This window comes from Sciurus vulgaris (genome assembly GCF_902686455.1).
Source record: "Sciurus vulgaris genome assembly, chromosome: 14".
Lineage (NCBI taxonomy): Eukaryota > Metazoa > Chordata > Mammalia > Rodentia > Sciuridae > Sciurus > Sciurus vulgaris.
The window spans coordinates 24854679-24874088 of NC_136475.1; the positions used below are offsets into that span (position 1 = coordinate 24854679).

At 32.1% G+C, this 19410-nt stretch overlaps 1 protein-coding gene across 1 annotated transcript in view; it reads left to right on the top strand.

Moving 5' to 3' along the window:
* APLF (aprataxin and PNKP like factor) overlaps positions 1–19410 on the top strand; it is a 140088-nt gene that overhangs the window by 105629 nt on the left and 15049 nt on the right. Inside the window, exon 9 of the mRNA XM_079110853.1 lies at positions 14278–14324. Coding sequence (XP_078966979.1) covers positions 14278–14324 — 47 coding nt within the window. The remainder of the gene's footprint in view (positions 1–14277; positions 14325–19410) is intronic.

Sequence of the window (19410 nt, forward strand, 5' to 3'; positions counted from 1 at the left end):
AGTTTGTTTAAGCACATTTTCATGTAGGTGCATGCCAGTTTTTTCCTACAACCATGAAAGAAAAATATTGAAGTTTCACAAATCATAAAATAAGCAGCTGCAATAAATTATTATATTTAGAAAGTAGGAAAATATATATTCCAAAAGTAGAATTGTGATAAATCTGTTTTCCATGATCCATGGTGGATGACACATTTGAAAGGGGGCTAAAATCATTATCTGTGGCATGTTTGTTTGTTTATCCTTTTTTATTTTATTTTTTGCTTCCCAGTCTTATGATTTAATTCCTGGAATGTGTGCAAGTCAGTTTCTCATTTTGATATGTTTGCATATTAGATGTCATATACCATGTTAAATAATCTTAGTCTTTATACTACATGTTAACTGACTAAATTTATATGATATTTTATTATATTTCCAACTTATCATGTAGGGGGCCAATGTTTTGTCACTGTAGAGCAAATATGTAAACACAAAACAGTACATGCTTGGATATATTTCATTTTGTAGCTGTTCCATTCCATGAGTATAACAGAGGAAAATAAATAAGAATCGGATATGTAAATGCATATTTTAGTAGAAATATAGATCCATAGTTTGGTTTTTAGAAAAGGATATGTGATATTAAGTTTTATTTTATTTTAGACTACACGTATTATTAACATTTTCTCTGACATGTAATGTTTTTTAAATCTTACAAAATTAAATTCCACTTGAAAAAATCAGTTGGAAACACTAGATAGGTGTTGTCATTTTAAGTATCTTGCTCATTTAACTAATTTATTTTTGTGCTGTACTCTGCCGTGCAGCTGAAAACTCAGTTTATTGGATTTGATTAGTTTAAGGTACTTGTCTGAATTAGAACATTAGATACATAATGTCCAGCATAATCCAGTGATCTCTGTCTCTGCATGTGACTCATTCACTTCCTTTGGTGAGTAATAGTATTTTATGCAGCATGTTACTCCTATTCTTACTTGCTGAATTAAGACCTAAACCTAGCATAAAGACACACAAAAATGAGTGGAATCCATGTTACACCAACTTAGTTTAAGAATGTAAAGTTAAACTGTGTACACTGCCACAGATTTACAAAATCTTAGGGTAGTCATTATTTTGCAAATGAAAATGTTGGTGCCTTGATAGTTTTCAGAAGCTAGTGCCCTCCTTTTGTTAGAAAATGATAATGTTCTTTAAGAGGGATGTCTAAGGGAGGTGTATCAATCATCTACAAGTGCTCTCTAGGTAATATTGAATCTTCAACATAGCCTGTATAGTGTGAAAGAACACAGTGTTTTGCTATAAGCATCATTCATTTATTCAAAATATATATTTTATGGTAAGCAAATTCATAATTTTTTGATATTCGATGATCCAAGTTCATAACTAATACAAAATTTATTATTTCCTTTAAATTTTTTGAAAGTGTTCCAAGTTAATGCAGTGATGCCTTAATTGATCATATATAGATGTATTTACCTGAAATTACAAGATGATATTCTTAGAAGCCTAATAAAAAGAATATGCATATTTAATATAATTATAGGTCATATTATTACAGCAAAAGTAACTAGATCTTTGTAAGGAGGCTCTAGTTGTTATATCCAGAATATATAGAGATATATAGTTGAGATATCCAGAATTGGTCTGTATGAAGCTGCCGTGGTTTGGGCTTGTCCCAGGATTCATGTATTGGAAATTTACTAGCCAAAGTCATACATTAATAGCATTTGGAAATGGGTCTTTGGGAAATAATTAGGACTACATAGGGTCATTAGGGTGAGGTCTCCATGGTGCCTTTAGTGGTCTTATAACATGAGGAAGAGAGATTCCAGCCTGTCCATTTTTTTATTTCCTAGCCTCCAGAATCATGAGATAAATAAACCTCTATTCTTTTTAAGATATTTAATCTGTGATATTCAGTGATAGCATAAAATGGACTAAGACAGAGGTAATCACATCATTTATAGATAAGAATTACCATTGTTAGTAGCACCTTTTCCCATTTTATAGGTTTTACTTACCGAAGAAATAAACTTTTGTATCATTTTCATGCATGCAGTTCTTTAGTCATGTGTAAGAATATGATCTTAAGAGAAAGTATTTAGACTAACTATTAATCACTTGGTATGCAGTGTTACATAAGACTTGGCTGTCATTTTTTTTTAAACTTCACCTAGAAATCACAGTAACAACATCAATTAGATTCACATAGCCTTGATAAGACACACTTGAATGTTTTCTGTGTTTTGTTTTCTCTCATTTATATAAATATGCATTTATTTTCATAATAATTTGTTTTTCTTTTGTTATATTTAGTGTTACTTGTGGGAAATCATACATGACTAGCAGAATCAGGCTTGACTGAGACATGGGACATGGAAGTCTGACTTCCAGGAACTGGCAGTCATGAGAGACTGTTTCAGGTAGCCTGGGGTATGTGACTTCTGTGCAGAGTGGCTCACCGCCTGATCCTGCTGGGATGACCTGCTAAAGCAAATGACTCCTCAATTCCACCCCATCCTGTTTCTCACAGAAGCAGCTCCTCCTGGTCCCCTTATCTGTATGACTGTAAATAAAAGGAAGGTGGGCTCCTCCATGTTGTTAGAAGCCACATCTTAGCATGGCTCAATCCATGGGTTTAAAAAGATAATTGTCTCCTGTGGTTATTTTATTAAGTTTCTTAGTGATTAATCTACAGCTGGCACATCCCTTCGACAGAAACCCTTTCCCTCTCTCATGCTAGATGTGAAAGAAACCCTACAGCTACTTACACATATATAAGAATTTTCAGTTCTTTTGGAACACATGGTAAATTGTAGTGATTTTCAGTTAACAAATTGAATACTCTCTATTATTTCATGCTAGTTTACTCTTTCATTATTTGTTAATGAATTTTCTCCAAAATTTTAAGACCTACATTATTTGATGATATGGAATTTGTGGTTTTGCTTCAGGTTTAAAAATAGGTGTTGAATTTTAAAGATGTGAGATAAATTTTTTTGATAAAGTAAAAATATAGTATGACTATTTGTTAAATAAATATTGAGCATCAAACTGTGCTAATTACTATTCTAGAACCTGATGTAAAGGCATTCTTTACATTCATTTAAAAATCATGATATTGCTGGGTGTGATGGCACACACCTGTAATACCAGCAACTCAGGAGGCTGAGGCAGGGGGATCACAAGTTCAAAGCTATCCTCAGCAACTTAGCAAAGCCCTTAAGCAACTTACTGAGACCCTATCTCAAAATAAAAAATAAACAGAGCTGGGGCTAGGAATGTTGCTCAGTGGTTAAGCACCTCTTTGTTCATCCCTAGTACAAAACAAAAAGTCATCATATTATCAGTTTTTGGAAAGTAAATGAAAATAAAAATCATTACTCTTTTCCTCCATTATGCAGTTAATCTTTAGATAGTTCTCTATGATGGAGAAAGAATGAGTTTTTTAGTCAGCAAACTTAGGTTTTAGTACTGGCTATGCTAATATGCTAGCATAACTTTGCATAAGTCATTTGATACACGTGGATTTCAATTCCTCATGAAAACATGGAAAACACAGATTTGATTGCTTGTACTCTAGAGTCCTCCACTTGATGGATAAACCCAGAGCAGAGAGCAATATATTTATATTCATGAAGTGAGCTCAGTTATATTCCTGGCTTCTCAACTTCAGCCTTCTTTGCTGTCTCTTCTGTTTCCTTACTCATAGATATCACAGAGCCACAGGGCTCAGTGTTTAGATTTCTTCCTCTCTCCATTCTATACTTACTTCCTAGGTGAGCTAATTCAATTTAATAACTCTAGATTTATGTGTTTAAATGCTTCCATCTGGTTTCATAACAGGTAGTTCAAACCTACTACATCTGAAACAGAACTGTTGGTTTTTATTGTGAAAACTCTTTTTTAAGTGTTTCTCATCTCTGTAGATGAATCAACCATTCACATAATGTTCAAGCCCACAACTAAACGGCACTCTTCATTTTTCTTTTTCCTTTACATCATTCATTCAGTTCTGCCATTTCAACCTTTAAAATACATTGGGCTGTGATCATTCCTTATGTCCTCAACCACTACCACCTCACTCATAACCACCTTTTGCCTGGAAGACTGAATAGCTTCCTAACATCCTTATTTTTTCTCTTGCCTCCTGTAGTTCATTTTCCCCATAGCAACCAGAGTAGTTCCTTACAGGTAAGTGTTATCATATTGGTTTTTTGCTGAAAACCTTCCAATGGTTTCCCATAATGAACTACTTATAAGTTCTCCTCTGACTTCATTTCCTCCTTACTCATTTCCCTTGAGCCCTAGGAATTTCTATGTTTTTTCCCTAATCCCCTACCTCATTTCCACTGTAGGGTCTTATCAAATATGAACACATTTGCTGTTTCCTTTTGCTAGAGTGTTCTTCCTTCAGATATGCACGTGCTACTCTTTGGAAAAGCCTTCTCTAATCTCACTACCTAAAACCCACCCCACACTCCATGCTCATTTACTCTCTATACCCTTTACTATATTTTTCTTAATACTAATCACTTCCTGAAATTATAAATATGTATTTACCTATCTTATATACTAGCATATAAACCCCATGAAAGCAAAGATTGCTTATTTACTGCTGACTGTGCTTCAGAAACCTAAAATAACACTTGGCACATAGTAGGTATTTAATGAATTTTTATTTTTTAATTTTACTTATTTTTTATTTTTAAATTTTTTTTTAGGTATTGATTGATCTTTATTTTATTCATTTATTTATACGTGGTGCTGAGAATTGAATCCAGGGCCTCACACATGCTAGGCAAGTGCTCTACCACTGAGCCACAACCCCAGCCCCGTGAATTTTTATTGATTGACATGATAAATGAAATGAATAGTGGTAGACTCTATGTTGTTTATTCTTATTCAAACATTGTTCACAGGACAATATCAAGAAATATTAGAAAGGGTCAAATTTTTCATTGGTTTATTGTAATTATGAAGATTTACAAGTGTCATATGGAAAAATTTATGCAATGCAACATTGTTCTTTTTTTTTTTTTTTTTTTTTTTTTGGTGCAGGGGATTGAACACAGGGCCTTGTGCTTGCAAGGCAAGTACTCTACCAGTTGAGCTATATCCCCAGCCCTTGTGTTCTTATATTTTAAAATATATTATTACCTTAACTTTTTGTTGTTGATACATTTATGTCATGAAAATCAGAATAATGTTTTAGAAAATATATATTTTAAAATAAAACAATTTTATGTTCATAACTCAAAGATTGTTGTTACTAATTAACATCAATGAAAAAAGTTATTTTGAGACATGCTGGGTTACAGAAAATGCCACTTGTGAAAAAATTTCTTGTAAATCTTTTATCAGTGAATTTTGATTAATTCCTATAATATTAGGTAAAAGATCTGGGTAGAATTTGGCACTGCCCTTAAAAGTTATTTTGAAGTTTTAGTATCCACAAAGAACTTTACAGTTACCAAATAGCCATGACCCAGAGTTATATGAAAAAGACATTTTGTCTTATTTTGAAACAACCGATTTTTAAAATGAAATATACATAATCAAATATTAGAAATTAATTATATGAAAGAACAAAATATGATTGGGGAATTCTACATCATTGGAGGAGAAATTCAACCATTTGGTATTAATTGCCAATTACTTTTGCTAGCATGTACTATTTCTAGATATTGGAAATCTTAAAGTGAAATTGATTTTTATGTCTATAAAAATAGTGAATATTTCTAAAATGCTTAAAAGCCTACAAATGTGTATGCGTTACTTCAGCTAGCCCTTGGAACAACCCCAACAGGTAACTCTTGTTGTCCTTGCTTATCAAGTGAAGAAAAAGACTTAAATCAAACAACCAGTAAATGGCATAGTTTGAATTCAGGCTCCCCTCTTCTGATTCTGAAACCTGAGCTCCTTCCATGTCGCGATGCTAATGATCTAAAGTTTAAAAAGCCCAATAAGAACAGGTTCAAAATACAGTGATATTTCTCTTAAGCATTTGTGAAAGACTGCCAGTATTCCTAGTTGACCTCAGTGATTGATTGACTAGAGGTAAGTGTTTTACAGGTCTAAATAATGTGTCTCGGAAACCTGATTGCAGTGGACTCTGATTAATATCATTGTCAGATTTTCATTGTAATATCAATTTTAATGGCAGGAAATTCTAACACTTTCATTTTAGGTTTAAGTAGAAAGTTTCAATGAACATTTTGACTATTGACTTTATAAGTGTGAGTGCAAAGCAATTTCAGCACATTGACAGTATTTTCAACCTAATGAGAATAGGCATTCTCTGGGATATGGCCTAGAGAAAAACTGCCTTTCAGAGGGTTAGTTTCTGAAAACATTGGAATCCACGGAATAGGGTTTACTGAAAAACACAATTAGATATTAGCATTAACTTTAAAAAGTTCATTTTCAGTTCAGAAATAAGTAGAAACTATTTTGTACTCTAACCAGTGAGAATTTATTCTGTTTTATCTTATAAAAGATTCTTTCAAGTGCTTTAAACAATCATTTTTCTTAAGAAATAGCAAAGGTAGGAAAAACAAGTGTCTTTTTTCTCTATATAATATAAAAATTTAGCAGATGACGATTTTTTATATAGAAAATCCTAAAGATTTCACCAAAAAACTGTTAGAACTAATAAATAAATTCAGTAAATTTGCAGGATATAAAAATCAACCTATAAAACAGTACCATTTGTATACACTAACAATATCTCATTTATAATAACTACAAAATAAAAAAACATTTTAGGTACAAACTTAACCAAGGAGGTGAAAAAATGTACACTGAAAACTACAAAACATAAATGAGAAAATTGAAGAAGACACAAAAGCAAATGGAAATGTATTTTGTATTCATGAATCAGAAGAAGTAATATTGTTAAAATGTCCATGTTACCCAGAGCTATGTACTGATTTAGACATTCTTCATAGAAACAGAGAAAACAGTTCTAAAGTTAATATGGAATCAAAACAGACTCCAAATAGATAAGCAGTCTTGAGCAAATGAACAAATCTGGAGGTATCATACTCCCTTACTTCAAAATATACTGCAAAGCTCTAGTAAATGGCCATATTACCAAAAGCTATCTATAGACTATATGTGATTCCATCAAAATACCGTGACATTCTTCTCTGAACTTGAAAAGTAGTCCTAAAATTCATTTGGAGTAATGAAAGACCCTTATCTCAAATTATACTACAGAGCTTTAATAACAAAAACAGACCTAAAGACCAGTGGAATAGAATAGAAGACACAGAGACAAATCCACATGGGTACAGCCATCTGATCCTACACAAAGGTGCCAAAAACACACTGGAGAAAAGACAATCTTTTAAATAGATGGTGCTAGGAAAACTGTATAAACACATGTAGAAGAATGAAACTAGACTTCTGTCTCTACCCTGCACAAAAATCAACTCAAAAGTAGACCAAAGACAGGAATTAGACCAGAAACACTGCAACTGCTCGGAGAAACCAGGGTCAACACTGCAGCATATTGGCACAAGAACTAACTTCTTTAACAAGATGCCTAAAGCACAAAAAATTAAACTAAAAATTAATAATTGGGGTGACCTCAAATTGAACAGCTTCTGCACAGCAAAGAGAACAAGAGTGTGAAAAGAAAAACTTGACCAGCTACTCTTCTGACAGGGAATTAATATCCAGAATATATAAAGAAATAAAAAAGAATAAAAATAATAACCCAATCAATAAAGGACAAATGATCTAAATAGACATTTCTCGAAAGAAGAAATATAATATGAAAAAATGTTAAACATCTTTAGGAATCAGGGAGATGGAAATCAAAACTACACTGAGATTTTCTCTTGCCCCAATTAGAATGTCAATCATCAATAATTACTGGCAACAATGTAGGGAAATAATTACTGGCAACAATGTAGGGAAAATATATACTCATGCATTGTTATTGGGACTACAAATTGATACAATTACTTTGGAAAGCAGACTGGAGATTCTTCAAAAGACTAGGAATGGAACTACCATATGACCCAGCTTGGTATTTATCCAAAAGAACTAAAATCAGTATACTGTAGTGATACATGCATACCGATGTTTATAACAGCACAATTCACAATAGCATGTTGTGGAACCAACCGAGGTTTCCATCAACAGACAAGAAAATGTATATATACACAATGGAGTTTTACTTAGCCAAAAAGAAGAATGAAATTATGTCATTTGCTAGTAAATGGATGAAACTGGAAAACATTGTACCTAGAGAAATAAAGATCAAGTGTTTTCTTGTTTGTGAAAGCTAAGGGAAAATTTAGGGATTTTTAAAAGGGAGGGATCTTATTAAAATAGAAGGGAGAACAGGAGAGGAAGGGGATTGTGGGGGAGGGAGGAAGGATGGGAACTGCAGGATGAAATTGACCAAATTATGCTATGTGCACGTATGAATAGTCACAATGAATTTCACTTTTATGTATAACTATAATTTTTTAAAATAGTAAATAAATAGAAGGGAGACCAGTAGAGTAGATGAAGGAGATCAGGGGGAGAAAAAAAGGGAAGGAAAGGGAAAGCACTGGGAATTGGAATGGAACAAATTATGTTATATGCATTTATGAATGTTACAATGAACCCCACTATTATTTATAACTAGATGCATTAATAAAAACATAAAACAGCATGATAGTGGCATAAAAATAGACCAGTGGCACAGAATAGAAAGTTCAGAAATAAATCCACACTTTTACTGTCAATTGACATTTGAGAAAGACGTCAAGAACACACAATAAATGGTGTTAGGAAAATTGGATGGCCACATTCAGAAGTGTTAAATTAGGTCCTCATCTCACACCATACACAAAAATCAACTGAAAGTGGATTAAAGACTAAAATGTAAAACTCAACTGGAAAAGTACTAGAGGATAAGGTAAAAACTCTTAGGATATTGGTCTGACTAGTGGTTATTCGTTATGATCTCCAAAGCACAGGCAACAAAAGTAAAAGGAGATGAATGGAATTACAACAAACAAAAGTTTAAGCACAGCCAAAGAAATAACCAACCAAGTGAAAAGCTAACCTACAGAAAGGAAGAGAATGTTGGCAAACAATACATCTGATAAGGGGTTACTATTCAAATTATGTAAGTTACTCAATAGCAAGAAACTTATAACCTAAGTTAAAAATTTAAAAATATTCAGGGCAAAGAACCTGAGTAGATAAATCTTGAAGGAAGATAGAGACATGGCTAACAAGTGTATGAAAAGTGTTCACATCATTAATCATCAAAAATGCAAATTAGAACTACAATGAGATATTACCTCACACATTACAATGGCTACAAAAATAAGTGTGGGCAAGGGTTTGAAGAGAAGGGAACTCTTTCATACTGTTGATGGCAATGTAAATTAGTATAATCATTAAGGAAAACCATATGGAAATTTCTAAAAAAATGAAAATAGAGCTTCCATATGATCCAGCAATCCTCCTATTGGGTATATAGAGAAAGGAAATGAAATCATTAAAGAGGTTACATTCACTCCTACGTTCATTGCAGCATTATTCACAATAGCCAAAACAGGGAATCAATGTAAGTGTCCATCAATAGATGAATGGATACAGAAAATGTTACATATATGCAATGGTATGCTATTTAGCTTTTTAAAACAAAAGAAATCCTGTCATTATTGACGGTGCAGATAAATCTGGAGGACATTACACTAAGTGAAATAATGCAGGCAGAGAAAGACAAATACTTCATGATCTCCCTTACTTATAGAATCTAAAGTCTTAACTCACAGAAGTAGGTTACCAGATGCAAGAGGGAGTTGGGTTGGGGAAATGTTGACTGAAGGATACAAAGTTTCAGTAAAACAGGGTAGGTAATTCAGGACAACTATTGTACAATATTGTGACTATAGTTAATAACAATGTACTGTATATTTGGAAATCACTGAGAGTCTATTTTACCTGGTCTCTCACACAAAATGCAAAGTATGTTAGATAGCGCTTTTGTTAATTAGTTTAATTTAGCCCTTCCACAATGTATATATATTTCAAGACATCATACTGTATGCCATAAATGTATAAAAATTTTGTCAAAAATAAATTAACTTAGAAAATGGAAAAACAAGTATTACATTATTTTGAAAACTCTTGTGAAAGCTTAATCAAAATGTTTTAGAAGCAAAAAGTTGATTGATGTTCCAGTATTTAGAATAATCTATGGAAAGCATAGTTGAATACTACCTTGTGAAAGGTACTGTTGTAGGAGCTATGAAAGAAATTAAAAATGTAAGAAAAATCTCATGCTCTCCAGCAACTCATTGATAGGTGATCAAAATAATACACATATGTCACACATGTACACAAGTTATGTGTATAAAATATATATATATATGTGTGTATTATAAAATTTCATAATAGATTTTCTGTTCTTCTGTTTTGGAATATGCAACTGTAAAACTTTTTTCTTCATTCATTTTTTTTCCCTAAATGATTTGACTTCTTTTAGGTAGTATGTAAGATTATTTAGATGGGATTTATGAGTGCAACTGTGAATGTGTTCCAAAAGAATAGAAAATGGAGAGCCACTTGCTGAAACTCTAAACTAACCCTCCTGTTTTCTGATACTGTATCTTTGCTTTCCCTTTTTAAAAAGTTAACGTACCTTTTATTCATTCTAGTTTGACAACATATTTTAGCAATCTTTTAACCCTCATTTAGTAAATAATCTGTACCTGAGTCTCAATGTTAACTTCCTTGGTTCCAGTTCTTCACTTTTTAATGCCAGATATTTAGTTATTTGAGAGTTTCTAAAGCAGCTTTTCAAGAAAGCTCTGGTAGCAACCAGTTATGACAGTGTTTAACATTTCAACAACCCTGCTTTATCTGGTAAAGGCAAATCAGGAAAAGATAAGGACTGCTTGATTCCTGATGCAAGCATATTTAAAGGGAAGCAGAAAAAAGCTTTTATATCTCAAATGACTATAGATAGACAAATCACAATAAGCGTCCATGTAGAATGTTAACACTTGAGGAATCTTGATGAAAGTATATAAAATTTCAGTGTTCTATTCTTATACATACTTTAATAAGTTTGATATTTTTTCAAAATAGTTATAAAAACAAACACTCAAATGACCAATTATGTTTTTTCTAGACTAAAGATGAATACTGCTTTTCTGTTCTTCCTTCCCTGATGCCCAGTATTAGCTGTACTTCAATAAACATTGCATTTAACAAGTCAGTGACTTGCACCAGCATGTACAGAAAGGAAGGATCTTCCCACAAATCATCACCACAGCTTTGTTTATTTGCAGCTCTCTTTATCACATCTAAGTTGTCCAGTTTGTTTTTCTCAAGTTTGTTTCTTTTCATCAAAAGGTCAGATTTGGGTTAACCACACAATCTTGTATAGAATCTTTTTTCCATTTGTCAAAACTGTTGAGTTATGACCCTAATTAATTACAGTTACACTCTTGCATTGTTCAATGTTCACGTTGTAGGAACAGTTATTTTAAAAAGAAAAAATACTAGCAATAAGGAATGTCACTGTCACCTGGCATATAATAAGTACTCTGTGAATATTTCTTGAAACTAATAAGGGATAAATTGATACCTAATGTCAATTCCTTACCACCTTTTAAGCCCTTAGAGAAGGACTTACCGTGTTATCTCATGGAGTCTTACAACAGCTTCATATGGGTACAGGTTCCGTTGTTATCTTCCTTTTACAAATGGGGAATCTGCAACCTAGCTTGTAAGGTGGTGGCTGAGCCAGAATTCTAATTTGATCTTTCTCATTTTAATCTCTACTCTCACTTTAATCACTACCCTCTCTCTTTAAATAATAGCATTTCTGTAGAATTTTTACTTTTTTTTTTTAGAGTCATTATGAAAAGAAGTGAATGTATTGTGACTTTTTTTCTTTTTTCTTTTCGATTAATTTTAAATTTATCTTGGCTGGGCAGAGAAGATCTCTCATTTTTTAAAATTAAACCTGTGTTGTTCAGTGTGATAAGCACATATGGCTGATACATTTAATTGTAAATTTTTAAAAATACAATTTAAAATTCAGTTCCTTGGCTCTGTTACCCACATTTCAAGTGCTCGATAACTGCATGCAGAAAATGCCCCTTATCACAGAAAGTTATGTTGGAGAGTATTCTAAAGATTTTTCAGTTTTTATTTGCAACTCTTAAAAGTAGCACTAGTTGTGGAAAACAGGTTCCGTGGTTAACACAGCTTTGAAAGAATAACTGTTTTTCTGAGTTTTAGCAACTATTTTAAAGTTATGTTTTTAAAATTACTTCCTATTATCTCAGAAATTATGATGAGATTTAAAAAACTAATATTTGAAGCAAATGTAAAGTACTAGGCACTGCTGGAAATAAAACACAACTATAAAGTAGATGGTTTTGACTGACTAGAATTTATTTTACTCTGTTGACCAATACCACAATAGTGTTACAGGCACAAAGGAGAATAGTAGAATACTTTTAAAGTATACTTTTATTACCTTTTCCCATTTTTAAATTGGTGCATTTTTAAATTGGTGGGATTCATTGTCAGGTATTTATATATGCACACAGTATAACTATATAATTTGGCCACTAGCTTTCCCCCCCAGTATAAACTATAATTTTTATTATGAAATTTTTTAAAACAAAGTGAATACTTTTTAAATAAAAAAAAGGGAGCAGTCAGAGACATCTTTCACACTAGTCCCATAAAGGAATTTATATAGGACATTTAATCACCTGATTATTACAGAAGTTTTTTTTAATCCAGTTCATAACTTTGCCTGGGCCTCTATCTTATTATGGTCATTACTCAAGTTAGAAAGTACAGCCTCCGGGCAAGAACTTTACCTTCTTAGGGTTACATTGTACATCTACCATCTGGAGAAGATGGAATAGCCACTCTGAGATCTTCCTGTGAGTATTTCTTATAACTTGTAGGCTAGGCCTAAGGTTAGAGATTCTGCTTCCTGAGACTTTGGCCATTTTTATGCATTGGACTAGATATGGAAATATGAAGTTGAGTGGGAGGACTTATAGAAAAGTTTAAATACTTATGTAACCTAAGTTTAGTTTTTTAAAAATTGCTTTATTTGCCTTATTGAAAAAAAAATTAAATGAAGAACAAGGGTTATTTAGCCTGAGAAGGAAGGCCTAAGGCTGAATTTCATACTTGTTTCCTGAAAGACATCATAAGGGCTACTTCCCATCTTCTTGTTTTTCAATTTTAAAAAGATGCTTATCAAATGTCTGTCTTGCCCCTAGTCCCAGACTCTGACTCCTTAAGGAGGGTAAGAATGTATAATTTTCTATCTATTTTAGCTTCAGTGCCAACTTAGATCCAGAATACAGTGAAAATTTCATCCAATGCTTGATGAATTAATAAGCAAATGAAAATCCATCATGTAAAATAACTATTTCTATCACCGGTATATTAGAAAGTTATATATCTGAGCATGTATCTATTGCTAGTATACCTGATCCTCCCTTTGTCCTCTGAGGAAGGGGTACCCATCAAATGGATGACAATTAACAGTTGCTTTGGATTTTTGCTGGCAAAGTTTTATATTATTTGGAAAATGTCTTATACTCATAGGGTGCCAAGTATTTCTTTAACTAATAAAAGAAGCAATTGATTGAAGCAACAGATACATATAATTTAAAATGATGTTCCATTAGTAGTTTCTGTTTGGCTTCAGAATATGTAATATGAATTTATCAACAAAATTGACTTTTTTTCCTCTTAATAAACAATTGGCATTCTTTCAAGAAACATTAGTAAAATGTTTTTTTTCTTTAGGACTCAAGGAGAACCTTCGTAGTATCCTTCTGGACAATATGTGCTGAATATAAATCTAAATACATTTAGATATTTGTGTCATATATTTCATATACTATTTTACATCATATTGTTGTGTATGTGGTAATGACATTTTAGAAAAACAACATATTGTATTTTAGAAACATAACATATTGTGTGTTGACTCATCCTGTCTTTCTAGGGTATAAGTTCTTGAAGTATGAACTTTATCTTTGTATATCTATGCATATCTTTGCATAACTCTATCTTTGCATTTAGAAATATGCCTGGCATGGAATAGATTTAGTAAATACTATAATTTTTTTTAAAAATACTTTTCAATAAGAAGCCTTTTGGGCCTAATTTTTTCTGTAAGTTACTTAGTATTCTAGTTTAGTTTAAGTAGTTAAGTAGTTTTATTAGTTTTTAGTAAAACTAAAACTTATTTTTGCTTTCTTTCAGAAAGAATCCCCAGCACAAGATAGAATATAGACATAGTACATGTACAGGTAAGTTATTTTACTTCAGTATACTCAAAATGAAACCACTGGGTGATTCTTCTCTTAAATCTAGACAGTTTCTATGTATTATAAAAATTTTTCTTTGCTTTTGTGAATTTGTTGAATTGCTTATTTTTATGTTTTTTTTTTTAGGTTTAAAGTTGTGAATCTTTTAAACAGCAAATGTGGTTCCCCAATCTAATGAGATATAATTTTCCTTGTATCCGTTAGAATTCTTTTGTTTATTAAGTACCTGAAAACAAAATTTCAAACTGGCCTAAGTGATAATGAAAACTCATTGACTCCTGTAAATGAAAAGTATGGTGGTAGAAATGGATTTAGACAAGATTTTTGGCTTTGGCTCATTAGAATGTCCCTAAGGACTCAGTTTCCTTCTATCATCTGTCAAGAGGGTATTATCATCCTAAAGCATTCTCTCTCACCTCAAGGTTTGAGTGCATCCTATTCAACTGGGACAATAAGCACCTGTATTTACATTTGAGGAGAGTGAGAATGAACAACACTGACTCTCATAATTCCTAGGAGGAAAAATGAAACACACTCTTTTTACTGGCTTTGATTACATTCTTACCCTTGAACCAATCACTATGGTCTCTGATTAGTTTGAACCAGGGTAGCTTCTTCAGAACCATAGGGATTCCCAAGGAAATTGAAGCTTTGGGGAAGAACGAAGGAGGGGGGACAGACATCAAATATCCATCTGTTCAGTTTACATCAATCTGTTTTACTTTCTGTTTCTCCTGTTTCTGAACTCTAATATTTTCCCTTTAAAAAGTCTTCTTTCTTTATACCATTTATAGACTAGTTCATCAAACAATATTTCTGCTCACAAAGGAGAAAATAAAATACTTATTATGGATACTATGCTTGCCTGCACTTGTACAACCATGTAGAAAACTAACTGGTAGCAAAGTGATGAAAGTAATTTCATAGTAAGAGAATTCCATTTGGTATTTCTAACTGTAACACTTGAATAATTCAGATATAATTATATTCCTTTTATCTCAGCCAACAGATACTAGAGGTTATATGTTATGCTTTCTTAAGCTGTATCTAATGTTGTACATTAGGATAAACAAAATAGCTCTTTTCCAGTAATAATGTGATAACATTTTGTTAGAGTTATATTTTATGAACAAGTTATGGCATTGTGTCATGTAAGGACATTTGTGTATCTTTATAGAAATAGGATGTATTTACTTAAGTTATCAGTATGCATCATATAGTGTAATTTAAAATGTCCAAATTTCTTGGAATTATCATTGAAGTATTTTCTGAATGAAGAATATACTTAAACAGTTCATTTTTTAATAAAAACCTTTTGTTCATAGAGTGCTTTCCTCTCAAGCACAAGGCCCTGGGTTCAATCCCCAGCACCACAAAAAAAAAAAAAAAAAAAAAAAAAAAGCTTTATTTACTAGAAAGCTAGTTTTCCCTTAAAAATGTGTAGACATTTTAGGCAACTGTTTAGCCATATATATGTGTATATATATCATCACAGTTATGTTTTCCACTATTTTAGTTACCGATAGCCAACCTTTACTGAAAAATTTAATGGAAAAGACAAATAATTCATAAGTTTAAACATTTATTATATTATTATTTATTATATTATTATATTGTTATAATTATTCCATTTTATTAGTTATTGTTATTCATTATTATTACTGTTAATCTATTACTATGTCTAATTTATAACTAAACTTTATCAAAGGTATGTATATATAGGGGAAAAGTATACATAAAATAGTATATGTGTGTATATATACACATCTATATACATAGATTTATAGATGTATAGATATGTATATACACTTAGTATTTATAGATGTATAGATATATACTATTTTATGTATACTATTTTTATATCTACACATCTATATATGTGTATATATACATGGTTACTAAGTATGTGTATATATATACACACATCTGTATCTCTATACATTATAAATATTTATATATCTATACATATAGATATATACATACATATACATAAATACACACATATATATATATATATGGTTCTGTACTAACTTTGATTTCAGGCATCTAGTGGGGAGCTTGGAATATATCCCCCATAGTTAAGGGGGGAGTCACTACTTTCAGGAATCACTATGTACTAATAAAGTCAGAACATCTCTTCCACCTCTTAAACTTATAAATTGAGGATCTGGAGTATTTCAAGTATTAAATTAAATTTTAAAGTCTTGTTTATCAGGGTAGATTTGATGTAGGAACTCTAAGTTGGTTTTCAAAGTGGTAGAATTTTAGTTATCTTTGTTTCTTGACTTTGTGGTAAGTGGGTATAGTACAATCTAGACAAAGTGAATAACAGACCAATCAAGGACAATAAGAAGAAATGTGTTTAGAGTTAGTAGGTAGACGAGTTTTAACTGATGAAGACTCCCAGTAGTCACTTTGGCTGATACAAAAAGGTATATTGTGACCAGGTTATAAGAGCTCTCTAAAGCCAGAGATGAGAGCACTTTGGCAAATAATGGTGAGCCAGTATTTTGTGAAAATCAAGCTGGTTATAAACAGCAGTCTGAATTATATCCAGGGAAGTCTTCTGGAGATTAGTGAAGTCATCAAGTAAGAGGCCAGAATGAATGAGGGCGGCCACCATGAGAGTGGAAAGATGGAATTGGATACAAAAGAGAGACTGAAGGAAGAATCAATAGAATTTGCCAACTGATGAGCCATGGTATGGGTTCTGCGATGAGGTTAAGGAAATAGAGATGACTCGAGATTATAGTACTAATTATCAGGAGACTGGAGATGACATTTGCACATAATAGAGATTAGGAAGAAAAACTGGATAGGTTTTTGTTTTGTTTTAAAGTTATACATGTTGAATTTGAGGTGGGGGCATCATAACTATATAACAAGATAATAAGATTTAATATGGTGCCCATATAAGATAATCACATTAAACTTTCACCATTTCATTTCTGATTTGTAACACTCCTAAAACACTTCAGTCTGTAAAGTTTTTCTATTCCAGTACAGTTTATGTAGTGCATTGTTTTTTGTAGGCTTGTTGTCATCTGTTGTTTCTTGTATATCTAATTGGATTTAAATTGGTGAAATCACCAACTTTCAACACATTTTCAGAGTGCTGCAGTTTTGGCATAAGGCATTGAATGCAAGAGTAAATGGTGCCAGGAAACTTTTATTTTATACATTCTCAACTACCTTACCTGTTGACAGTATTTAAAAGAAATTGTCATCAGTGTCTTATCACCTGATCTTTGCAGTCATTTTTCTGGCCTCTGAATGGTATCCATTCTTCTAAGCAATTGGTACCATTTATGGGTGAAAATGTAGACTATTCTATGGACAACTACTTTAATATTTCTATAGTTCTGCAATGGTATGCACACATGTATTTATATATACTTTTTTCCCCCTGAGAAATTGAAACCTAAACATCTAGAAAAAAAACTATTAAGGAAAGTTAGTGGAATTTAATGAGATTCTATAAGATGCTTCTTAGTTTGGGGAAAGCTGAGAGAATCTGGAATATCAGAAGGTCTGATGCAATGGTATTTAAAGAAGAAATAAGCTTTATGTATAATAAAGTATATCAGAAATATACAAAGTGATTCCCCAAAATATGAATATCTACTAGTAGCTAGATTGGTGCATTTAAAAGAATTCTTGGTCTGGAGCTATAGTTCAGTGCTAGAGCATTTGCCTAGCGTGCACAAGGCACTGTGTTCAATTCTATCCCCCCAAAAAAACTTGAAATAGTAAACAAAATGAATTTTCATCTTTAGGGATATTGGGTCATATTTCTGTACCTAATGAAAATCAGTCCTAAGATTTATGGGAAAGTAAAGGAAAATAAAGCTTTAAGAATCAAGTTGTTAATCTGCTATGAAGTATTTGCCATCTTAGATTCTAATACTCGAAAGTTATTTGGAAAAATCAGCAACTTGTAAAGATGTCTGCTCCATTCAAAAATCAGCATTTCTGCCACCATGGAGCTGACATGGTCTGCTCTTTGCTAGCACTACAGACTTAATTCTTGAGATAAGACTTGACAGTGAAATTTAAATAGTAAAGAAAATGTTAAATACAAAATTCAAATTGTTATTATGATATTATGCATTCTTATGTAGAAGTAGAAAAATCAGAAATGATCAAATACTAATATCAAAACAGTTAATAGCATGTTGTTTATTACTTTTAAAAGACTCTAAGTTTTTAAACTTTTTCTATATTTGTTTGTTTGTTTTTGTCATCAGGTAGTTAAGTGTTACCAGTTTTAAGAAATCAACAGGAGCTTATTTCTCTTGTTCTGTCTTCAAATAGCCAAGCTGCCAGTCCATCTTCACATTTTATATTCACTGATTTGTAGAGAAAGTGAAGATTCTTACTTTGGCCTTAAAATTATAATTTTGGAGTTAGAAATGGTCTTGGAAATCATTTAATCATTTTCTTCATAGATTTAAAAAGTGGATTCCATTAGGTTAAGTGACTCGTTCATTGTCATTGCCTTTTATATGAAACTGATATTTGGATGTCTATCCCCAAGACTAGTCCTCTTTCTCTCAAACCATGGTATTTTTTATTAGTACATTATAGTTATACCTAATATTGAAGTTCATTTTGATATGATTATATAAGCATGGAATATAATTTGCTCCAATTCAGTCCCCCATACTTCCTCTTTCCTCCCTTTCTTCCTCCCCCATTCCCTTTTCTCTACTCTACTGGTCTTTCTTCTATTTATTTATAGTTTGTTTTGAAATTAGCACATTATAGATATATATAAAGGTGAAATTCACTGTGGTATATTTGTATATATACATAGGATAGTTCGATCAGGTTCATTCCACAGTTCTCCCTTTTCCTGTCCCTTCTCCCCACCCCCAATCCCTTTCTCTACTTCACTAATCTCTCTGATATTTCCATAGGATTTCCTACCCACCTTTTTTTCCCTTAGTTTTGTCTAGGTTCTGCATATGAGAGAAAACATTGGACCCTCGACTTTCTGAGTCTAGGTTATTTCCCTTAACATGATGTTCTCCAATTCCACCCATTTACCAGCAAATGCCATAATTTC